Source organism: Pavona decussata, unplaced genomic scaffold, assembly GCF_977016875.1.
Source record: "Pavona decussata unplaced genomic scaffold, jaPavDecu1.1 SCAFFOLD_84, whole genome shotgun sequence".
NCBI classification, from domain to species: Eukaryota; Metazoa; Cnidaria; class Anthozoa; order Scleractinia; family Agariciidae; genus Pavona; species Pavona decussata.
In genome coordinates, this window is record NW_028145502.1 from 3,682,063 (window position 1) to 3,693,558 (window position 11,496).

An 11,496-nucleotide genomic window follows, 5' to 3' on the forward strand; every position below is an offset into this window, starting at 1 on the left:
GAGTCAATGTACAAAGTTACATACATGGGCTAATTTCCTGCGACTCTTTCCAACTTCGTTTTAGTAGTAAAGAGTGATAGACGAGACTGAGTTCTTAAGAAATATGGAGGGACTCCAACCGAGTTTTGAGTTCTGTCAAATAGTTAGCGGCTTTGCCGAGGCTATAACAGGTTAGAGCTCCGCATTTACATCGTTTGTCATAGGCATCTTTCCTTAAGGCAGTGATGCAGTTGTCTGTATCAAGGGAAGCAATATAAAAAGAATTATGTTTTGCCTGGACATGTTCCGCGAGAAATTTGGCGATGTTATCCACATTTGTTAAGGCCAAATACTTCAAGCTTTGATTTGAACGTATTACAACATCAATCTTCTTCCTCCTTTCCTCACTTGTCCGTTGAGAGTTTTCGAATTCTGTTTGAAGTCGAATAATTATTCCTTCCACAATTTCTCTAAGATTCTCCGGCTGAATTTGATCGTACATCTCGTTGCTTTTCAGTTCTTCCAGCTTAAGATAATGAGCATGTTCAACACTCGCTTGTCTGAGCTTTTCCAACTCGTACGTTTGCGCAAAAATGAGCTCAGCAAGGGCGCCATCTTTCGGTTTTGTTTTCAGCTTCTCGACAAGCCAATCTTCACATTTCTGAACAATGGCGTCCATCTGATACTCGTGAGCAAGCTTCACAAGGAAGTAACAGTTTTCCTTCGTTATTTGTTTGTCTGAAGTTGAAGGATAAATAAATAAAAGCAATTCTTTAACTTCAGTCGACGACTTACCGGGAAGAGGAATTTCGTTGTTGCCTTTTTCTTGAAATTCTGAGGTAAACATCTTTTCAAACACGGGCGAAGCCATCGAGAGCACGGCTCGGTGAACATGGAGTCGCTCTTCTTCCACGACGAGAACAACATCACTGAATTTCCAGGGTTGTGAAAAATCTTGCAGTTCAACTTCAGTTTTCACATCCATATCAAGAACTAGCTTCGACAGCGAAAAAACTTGCGTGGGAAACGACAAACTAATCTGAGGGCAGAGAGAGTATAAAACATACGCAGTCAGGGATCAAAGATTGCGTTGTGTTTATAGCCTCTTTGCAGCTGTCTCCTATTTCCTTTGTTGCACTCCCTGGCCCTACCCGAGTGCAACAAAACAAACAGCGCGCACGCGGACTATTTGTGTGACGGCTTGACTAAAGGGCTACTTGTGTGACCATTTTTTAGTACATAAAAAAGGCATTTTATTTCTGAATCTAACGTTTGCATACTTGTTTCAGAATATAAGTTGAGAATGGATTGCTTGAATTGACCTCCGCGTTTACAACTTTGGGAATATTGATCGCGCTGTAACGCATCGATGAATCGAAGCTGTCTGTGTCTTTACAAAAGATGAAAGAAAACTTCTGTTTGGTTTTTGTTACGCCATTTACCTTCTCTTGCCTCTCCTGGCGTCGAGTTGACATTGAAGGCGATTTATAATTCCTTCCATGATTTCTTTTAGATTCTCCGATTGAATTTAATGGCACATTTTGTCTTTTTTCAGTTCTTCAAGGCTAAGATTATAAGCTTGATAAACACTCGTCCTCCTCAACTTTTCTAACTTATATGTTTGCGCAAATATTAGGTCTGCGAGGACGCCATTTTTCGGTTTCGTCTCCAGTTTCGGGTAACAATGTAATCTTCACATTTCTGAACAATGGCGTCGATCTGATATTCGTGAGCAAGCTTCACAAGGAAGTAATAATTTTCTTTCCGGCCTAATTTGCTTCTCTGACGCTAAAGGATAGATCATCAAAAGAAATTCTTTAATTTCAGTCGATGATTTCCTACGAAGAGGGATTTCGTGCTTGTCTTTTTCTTAAATTCTGAGGTAAACATCTTTTCAAACACGGGGGAAGCTATAGAGAGCACGGCTCGATGAACATGGAGTCGTTCGTCCTCCACGACAAGAACAACATCACTGAATTTCCAGGGCTGTGAAAAATCTTGCTTTTGATTTGCATCCATTTGGAGCAATAATTCAATAACTAGGAAACTGGCAGGTAAAAGCGCCTGCTCGCACAGGCTACCAGCAGTTCATTTCCGTGGATACAGACTGTTCGGATGTATGGCGTTGATCGCCTCAGATATTCGGATTTAGTCGTACACAAAATCTGCAGCTTTCTTCGGCAAAAATGTCTGCTCAGAATTTCGTAACACTGGAAAGCTAATTCCTTTCATTTTCGAAGGGAAAATATATCCTTAAAAACTGAATGCGAAAAATGATCAAGTAGCTTTCTCGTAAAACCAGGCAACAGCTAGAAAATTCAGGAATAAAAATTCCGTTTCCTGCAACTTTCTGCAACTTAAATTTCAGCTGAAGCATCAGATCAAACTGTATTAGCTCAAACATTTCAAATTTATCCTTGGTTGAAATTTTATTTTCCTCAGATTGTTCTCGGGTATGGTACTCTTTGATAATGAGTTTGAAACAGTATGGAAAAAATTTGAACCAAGGATAAAATTGAACCACACATATACATATTCCTGTGCATTGTACTTCCGAGTTTTATTTATTTATTTATTTTATTTTTTTTCATTTTTTGTCGTACAATTACGACGTAGCTACCGCATATGAAAGCTTTTTCTCCTCAAATATTCAGTTTAATAAAAATACCCGGCTAAGATTAGTTTAAATCTCGGTAACCTTATCAAAGTAAATCCTTTATTTAAACACGATCTAGAAATGGGCGTAGCTGGTGGGGACGTGTAAGATTAACAACAACGTTTTTGTATTCCAATATACTGCCGGACATATATGGTATTGCATAAAAAGAATAATAATAAAAGTACAGTGGTAATAATACACTGAAGCAATGTGATAAAAATAGATTAATTTGCAACAATGAATTACTGCCATGATCTTTGTTTTCTTTTCTGGAAAGCCCCACAAACAAAATAACCCATTTTTTATACAAATAAAAGGGTCTATGTTATTGAAAAGAAATAATATTTTGTTATGTTCACTAACAGTATTAAACTCGGGACTTATATTTCAAAGTTGCATCATTAAAAAATACTTTCCTTTTATGCTTATGTAAATCGATGATGGTAAAAAAAGAAAGTGGATTTCATTTTCTACCTCAGATGAAAAATAGGGGCAAATTCTTAGATTTTTATAATACGTCTTTGAACTTAACGTAACAATTTTTACTAATCTGAGTTTAACGAAAATGTGTACATAACCTTAAATCCTTGTGGTGATTATAAAGTTAATACGTAAGTGGTATCTCGATAATTTCATTCATGCTTTTTGTCATATTCTTCAAGCGGAACCCAGTTTAGCCATTTCATGAATTCCCAGAACGACAATTTCCCATTCTGATGGCTATCCAACTCTTTGAAAAGTTCCTCTGAATTCACGTTGTGATATCCAAGAGACGAAATCAAATTTTCAAACTGCTGTTCGTCCAAGGTATCACTATCGTCCGTGTCGTAAGTCTTGAATATTTCCACCGCAAGACACAGTTTTCCAAACTTCGACTTGTCGTTGATATTTTCAAACCGTTCTCCACTTCGCAACCAGTTGAAAAACTCCTCGTAAGTGACATTGTGTTCGCCGGCTTGATCTAGCATCAGCGCGTAAATGTATGATTGTTCGGGGCTTAAACCCAAATCACCTTCGAATAATTCCTTCAGTTCTGCTTTGTCAAGTTTTCCGTTTCTGTCCACGTCGTATTTTTCGAAGAGGCTGTGTATGGCGACTTCTGGAGAGTCGCGGGCGAAGTATGTATGCCCTGCCTGCATTTTCGACAATATACAACTGCGTTCGCTCAACTGAAACTTTTTCTTGCTACTTGATGAATGTTTGTTCACGTTTTCGTTTTCCTTTTCGAGCTTAAAGGTAAATACGCGATTTGATTTGCTTTTATAATCAGGCTTTCTAAAAATGTTTATACCAATCGTAATCGGAGTCACGTGCGACATGTCACACAACATGATCGCCGATGTATGCATGCGTGCATGATTGCACGTTTTTGTCATTAAATTTTTATACTGAAGTACTGATGTCAATAAATGTCGTCTGACGCCTGATTCAGGCTGTCAGCAACAACACGAAAAAAAATGAGAAATTTAAATTCCCTTTAATCCTTCTCTTATAGACTTTCTTCTTTACTTTAGAAAACCCATGACAATTTTAGTTGTATTACCTAGCTTATTGTTCCATTTTCTTGTAATTTTCTTGTATTTTAGATTTTCGTTTTTATATGATTTCAAGTTGAATTTCGCCCGGGTCAAACGCCGTGTACATAGACGGGTTGTCTCGAAATTTTCTTTCCTATGATCACTAAAAAATTTCAGTGAATTTTCTCCGCGAGAACATTTTTGTTCAAACATTATATCTTACGAAATCTTAACTGAAAAAATTCGTTGTGTTGATAGAAACGGAATGATGTGTGAATGAGGAAAGTTTCATGTCCTGAAACGGTCTAGACAGCACATACCAAAGATATAAAACCATGTTACAGCACTGATTGGTATTTTTCGTCGATCTTCCCGTCACATATGCTGATTGAAGATAACATCAATTCTGCGAATTTTGGGGGCTTAACTGGAAAAACCTCGCGTCACTTTTCGCTGAAAAGCATTGCTTTAAAAATCGGTTATTTTCGATGAATGACGTACAAGAATTTTTTTTCTCGTTTTTACGGTACGCCACGTGAAAGGGGTTTCCTCTGCCCTCTGACGTCACGCAGTTTTCTGTTTCAGTCGGCAAAACAGTTTCTGAGCAGAGAATTACAGGAATTCTTCCGTAAGTCTAGCGAATACTAAGAGCAGGGGACGTAGTTCCCGGTGTTGTGGTCTGGCTTTACTCATTACTCATACTGTTCTAGGGGCACCTGTGTAAATTACCTGTCCGATTCAGTTAAGATTGTAAACTGCACGGTTGCCATTTGCGCCTTATAAAGCGGTCTGGCAAAGTCCCCCACAAAGTATTGTTCATTGACCCTGAAAAGCCCCTAGCTGGGGGAGTCATAGAATAGAAGGAGAGGAAGAAGAAGAAGGGGAAAAAAAAGAACTAAAAAGCTAAGAAAACGTAGAAACAAATGAAGGCAACTCCGTTCCGTTTTTAATATCCTCATGCAGTCGAATGAATTATCTACAAGCGTAAGACTGTTGGACATTGACATTAAATAAAATTATTAAATAGTAAATAAATAACATCCTGATTTTTGTTAATAAATACAAATCACGTTTATGCTTTATTGTTATTGAAAATAAGCGATTCTATTTCCAATAAATTATATTTACAAGTTCCAATAAATTACTATATCTAAAGTGCGGTAATTTAAATGAAAGCTAGACAGTGTTAGTCTCGTGTGGAACAATTCTCTTCTATATTTTCGGTTGTTGTAAATACCCAGAGGTACTCCTTGAGCAAACGTTCCGATTGAACATGCTTATTACACTCTTTGTTTTGTATAAGAATCAGTTTATTTTGTAAGAACTATCGAGGCTGAAATTTGCGAAATTTTAAGAATATTTTAAGAATAAATCCGAGGCTGAGATTTTGAAACGAATAAAAATACAAGTAAGTTTTTAACTAAACCGTAAAAAAAATTTCCTTTCTCTAAACGGCAAAACTAGCCAAAAAAAAAACGATAAAAATCTGCACTAGCCAAATGTTCAATGCTAACGACAGTTCGATGGTTATAATCTAAGAATGTTCACAAGAATATTTCAGCCTAACATCGTAGAAAAATAAGAATATATCCAGCCTGGGCCGAAAAAACCATAATCCATATTCTTATAAAAAGAAAGAGTGTAATCAACTAATCAGTCACATCATGCCTTAAGTTTTCATTACAAAAGCTAGCCTAGCCAAAAACACGTGTATTGAAACCTTGGAAAACGGCAAAACTTCAAGAACGCACTGATCTGCAGTAGCTTTCAGTTTTAAAAAGAACGCTCACTACAGGTTAAAAATGCAATTAATGCTTTCCCTTGGCGGGCAAAGTTGATAAGTTTTACATCGCCATTGTCTGCTTTGTCAGCCAGTTAATTCAGAAGTGGGATCCACTTGAGCCAAACCATAAACTCCCAAAAAGATACAGTTCCATTTTCGTGTTTATCCATTTTCGCGAAGGCTTTATCCATGTTAATGGCGCTGTAGCCGAAAAAATTCATCATCCTTTCGAACTGTACTCTGTCAAGGGTATCGCTGTTATCCGTGTCGAATCGCTTGAAATAATTGAACGCCTTCGAAAGGCTCTGGAACTTTGCTTTGTCGTTCAAAATCTCGAAGTGTTCCCCGCTGCGAAGCCAATCGTTGAATTCTTCAAAGGAAATGGAATGATCTCCGTTCTTGTCGAGGAGCAAAAAATAAAGCCATGACTGTTCTGGGTCAAGGCCTAAATCTTCTTCCAACAAAGTCTGCATTTCATACTCCTCAAGTTTGCCGTCTCTGTTTGCATCGTACCTATCGAAGAGACTGCGAATAGCGATCTCTGGAACCCCTTTGTCGAAATAGCTGAGTCCAGCTTGCATTTTCAAAGTCGTTTCTTTTAACAAACGCTTCTAATCAAGGTCTTTTAATCTTGTTACTTAAGTTTTCTGAGCTTACTTGCGTTTACTTTCCTCGATTATATACCATCACAACTCGTTAAAATTCATCTTATAAATAGAAGCCGACTTTTTAATCAAGTTTGTCTTCCTTGACTTCTCGGTAAAAAGGCGTGATTGACGCAATTCTCTTAAACAATTATTTACTTAATCATTGTTCATCAGACAATACCAACACCCGACCAGAAAACTGTTTAATCGGAAATCACGCTTAAACGCACCCAAACATTGTCTATTGAAAAAAAAATTATAAAAATAATAGACTCAAAACCCAGCCTTAAAATTGGCCAATCACACAAAACTTACGGTTCGATGGACTTTAAGTCAATATGAGCTCTGTAACCTTAAATGGTTAAAATGAAAGTGACTTTCTTTGTTTATAGAAAGAACTGTTGAAATCGGGAAGTCCGCTTTCAAATTCGCTGAACACGGAGTGCTTCCCGGCATGGATAATCGATTAGAGCAATAAATTAGTTTAGCTAAACATTAAAAATTTTCTTATTCTACGCTCAAGTGGTGGGTTATTTTTTAGATTTAATTACAAATTATAAAGCATTTATGCCGGCCCTTGAAGCGAAATGAAGATAAACACCATAGAAGGAAAGTTCTTCTCAATAGAGAACTAAAAAGGTATGATCAGGACTGATTAAGTCACAAAACTGATTGAATTTGGAGTGAAATTATTAGACTTGATGAGGTACTCGGAAAGAGCGTAAAAAAAATGGCCGCTTGATAAAAATTGGCTTCTTATGAAATTCCCTGCAGAGATGCATTTATCATGACATTTTAAAGTCCCATTTTCTCTATCAAAGTTCGAAATGATGGCAGAAGTGCAAAATTCAGGGAGGTTTATGAAGAGTTTATTTAAAGTATAATTTAAAACTACTCATATCCCAGACGCGAATTGTAATGGAGCACTGATTACGCAAGTAAACGTTTCTTTACGATACTCTTTCCAAATGCTTGGTGATGTCTTAAACTCTTTGTATTCCAAAGACTCAAGCGAAGGACGACAGGAAATAAACTAGTATTCGCTGAGGAACAATCTGACCAGTTGATTGTTGAGAGATTGGGCCACCCAGGTTAGGTGAGCCTGCTATGCTTTTGATTTAAGAACTGAAAGGGTTTTTCAAGTCTGAGTACTCGTTCATCGTTTCATAACTGGTCATGAATTGACGATTTTAAAATACACTCAACATTTCTAACGTGCTATTATGTATGTCCTGCAGGTGTACACTGGCGCGGCGTAAGGCTACACTTTTACTGTGTTACGGGACTTTGGTCAGTTCGAAAAATTATTTTACGCGCACAATGTTGATGGTCAAAAATTCGATTTTTAACAATTTTGAAAGCTAAAACGTTGGAGAAACACGTGGGGTTAGTTTGAACGAAACACTATCACAAATTAATAAGATAGTGGTTTATAGCGGATTTCATAACCCTTCGATTAAGTTCTGAAACGTGCGCGCTTTACTGTGGAAAGACAAAACAGCCAGTGATGGCCACGGCTAGCTGTCTAGTTTACTAGTTAAACTGTGATAGGATTTCAACAACTAAAAATATGACGTTCTTTCTTCCTTTTTCTCGTCGAAAAAAAGTAGGGCGACCGTTACTGTCAAGCCTGCGAAGGAGACGTAATCGGGGAGGGGGGAAAGAAGGGGTGGGGAGACTAGAGTCCCAAGTCCCCCCCCCCCCCTCGTCGAATTTTGTACCATGTGACATGTTTTGTCCAATCAGAAAGCGCGGAAAGTAATCGTTGGGTTATAACAGTGGTGGCAACAGTGACTGGAATCCGGAATCCAATCCGGGCGCTTTCCATTCAAACAGAAATTCAGGGTGAGACCAGGAGTCGAATGGAACAGAAATTTTCTGGAATTAAGGACGGTGCCTACTTTTGTTACTGCGCATACGTTCTGCGCATCGCGAGATACTCGGGTTTCCTATGGGTGGTGACTACTAATACAGGAATATTTTTGCGCGGTTTAAAACTTTACGGAGAAAGCAGAACTTAGCAAATGCTTTTGGTATCTCAAAAGAAAATTAGGGGTAACCATGCATTTTTCAGAGATAATTAAGCTTCAATTTAGGAAAAAATCCCATACATTGCTTTATATTTTGGCGCTTTTTAGAGATATTATTGCTTAATTATCTCTGAAAAATGCGTGGTTACCCCCAATTTTCTTTTCGGATTCCAATAGCCCTTGCTAAGATCTGCTTTCCCCGCATAGTCATAAACCGTACAAAAATACTTCGGTATTAGTAGGCACCGTCCTTAAATTTCGGAATTTTGCGCGAGGTGGTTTTATTGACTACAGGCAGCCCAAGCTCAATACATGAGAACCGTTGAATTATAAGGATTTGTATGGGATTAAAACGGATTTGTGTAAAATAGTGAAAACTAACATTGTTTTGTCACTAAAGTCAACTTACCCTGCTGCTTCTTGTATTCTTTGTAATTTTCCAGCTTTTGGAGCCGATTCGAAGAGATTTCGGCGAGTTAGCGTCATTCGGATTTCCACTGCTAAGTGAAACACACGGCCGATCACTGTTTCAGCCATGCCCGAAGCACGAAACCAAATAAATCTGTTAAAGTCATCCCTAGTGTCCCAATTCCTTCATAGAATCAAAGTACAGATGAATTCCTATCCTTCCAGCGCAACTCAACAATTGAAGCCGTATCACGTTTGCTAGAAAGATTTTCTTTCAAGTCAGCTCGCTTCTGACATTTCGAAAGAACCGCACCAGGAACGCCATGGACGTACACTTTGAACGTTCGAACAGCACGCTGGGTAACAAAAGTGCCCTGGCACGGGTGGTCAGTTGTCGACAGGCAAACAGATTTGTTCCCGGGGTCCCCTCGTGTCCTTTTTGTCAAGGCCGTCAAGGGACCATTGTTTCCAGGTGACGTCATAGGGGCGGCTTAAAATTCAGAAAGAGAAAAGGAAAATAAATCATCATGTGTTCACGTTCTCCATAAAACCTTGGATGATTTCACATGTCTGAAACAGTGTTCGGCCTTGCGTTTCTCTTAGCAGTGTAAACCCGAATGACGATTACTCGCCGAAATCGCTTCCAATCGGGTTCAAAAGCTGGTAAATGACAGAGAATACAAGAAGCAGCAGGTTAAGTTGACTTTATTGACAAAACCATGTTAGTTTCCACCATTTTACACAAATTCGAGATTGAAGAAAGTATGGCAGATGGATGTAATCCGTGTAACTAAACATGTTTATATGGTGAGGGTTATCACGTGACCTTGCTTGCATGAAAACGAGGCTGGCACAAAAGCTGCACTGACGAGCATGGAACATTGCAAAAGGATGAGGTATGAAGTATTGTTGCTTGATAACACCCATGCATTCAAATGTGTTTATAAGGGTAGGGCCTTAAGATGAATAGGCTATCATGAAAATGAAGGAAAGGTGATAAAATAATAATAATAATAATAATAATAATAATAATAATAATATTTTTTTAAAAAAAAATAATAATAATAATTTAGCATGCAATAAATTTCAATAACATAATTGGAAATCAATTTTTGCACACTATTTATATCGTGAAATGGATAACAGCTCAAGACATTCTCAGTCTACATTGCATTATCCAGCCTAAAAATACAAAGCTTATAAAAATACAACGCGATATTCTTCTTCTCTTTTCTTCTGCTCTATTTTCTACTTCATTTCTCACTTTCAATAGTTTAAAAAGCGTCGAAAAGTTAATAAAAAATAAATAAATAAGGACTATCTAAATAATAATAATAATAATAATAATAATAATAAGATTAACTGTTTGAATGTAATGAAAATGATTGAATGTAACATAACTAGCCCAGACCCGTGTCCACAAGTTATGTAAATAATTCATGAAAACAAAAATGAAATCTTCTATAATAATATCTTCTATAATTATGTTCTATAATAATGTTTTTATTTATTTGATAACATACACATCAAAAGTTACAAACTTAAAATTAATTAGAATATTTGAAAAGCGCTTACATTAAACATCGCCCTCTCTCTCCCTCCAAAAAAAATACATTAGATGCTCTCAAAATCACACAAACATGAAAAATAGGTAAAAAGTTTGCAAGCCTAGCTGAACAAGCCAAGAACATGACAGGGGTGTCTTCCAAATTTCAAGGTCGTCATCATAACTTAGCTACAGCTCCCTTAGCACGTGAAGGGAGAGGTTTAGCGCAGCTAACAGCCACCATTGAAAGGTTCATGAATTCATTCTCTGCTGCACATACCGACCTGTTCAACCTAGTGACCAAGGTGGTTATTCCAGAAACGGAAAAGAAAGATTTTTGTGAACAAAGTGAGATCGGCAGGAGACTGTCTGACTGTTTTGTAAAAGGACGTGTCCAGTGCAGTGAAATTAACCTTTGGTGGCCCTTAAAGAAGAGAAAACTCCTAACATGGAATATCAGTGCATTAAGATGGTAAAGGTGACTGCAGCAGACAAGATTGTGGAGCTTCAAGAGGATAGGTCCCTTTTCGCGTGTATGATGATGGTGCCAAGACCAGGCCAGAAATTGATATTAAGGAGACTGTAGGCCAATACGAATTTTCGATAGTCCTGTGATCATTGTTTGCTATTCTTGGTACGATGCTTCACTGTTCATCCAAGAGTAATCTAATGAACACTTGAGAGAAGCTGAACGACAACAGGAGATTAGCTAGTCCAAATGAAGATCAAGTGCAAGTCGCTCTTGTAGATGGGATGGCAGAAGTTCAGTCACTTGACAAGCCAGAGTGGATCAAAAATTGCGCACAGCTGGCTGAACAATTCAGCAACCGTGTTTTGCCGACATACACTGGAAGAAATGAAGTGCGTTTAATTGTTGACAGATAGGATTTGCCCTTTTTCACTCAAAGCGGCCACCAGGGTTAGACG

General features: G+C 37.9%; 3 protein-coding genes and 1 pseudogene across 3 annotated transcripts; all 4 read right to left on the minus strand.

The window, feature by feature from the left end:
• Positions 1-1,635, minus strand: LOC146475509 (TD and POZ domain-containing protein 1-like). Its single transcript, XM_085115880.1, has one exon. The coding sequence runs from the start codon at positions 962-964 to the stop codon at positions 95-97; it is 870 nt and encodes a 289-aa protein (XP_084972006.1). The 5' UTR covers positions 965-1,635; the 3' UTR covers positions 1-94.
• Positions 1,418-2,533, minus strand: LOC146475510 (BTB and MATH domain-containing protein 36-like; annotated as a pseudogene).
• A 145-nt stretch (positions 2,534-2,678) lies between these two features.
• Positions 2,679-3,777, minus strand: LOC146475511 (uncharacterized). Its single transcript, XM_085115881.1, has one exon. It carries the CDS (start codon positions 3,775-3,777, stop codon positions 3,271-3,273), a length of 507 nt encoding a protein of 168 aa, XP_084972007.1. The 3' UTR covers positions 2,679-3,270.
• A 1,302-nt stretch (positions 3,778-5,079) lies between these two features.
• Positions 5,080-7,481, minus strand: LOC146475512 (uncharacterized). Its single transcript, XM_085115572.1, has one exon. It carries the CDS (start codon positions 6,517-6,519, stop codon positions 6,031-6,033), a length of 489 nt encoding a protein of 162 aa, XP_084971698.1. The 5' UTR covers positions 6,520-7,481; the 3' UTR covers positions 5,080-6,030.
• Positions 7,482-11,496: the final 4,015 nt, after the last annotated feature.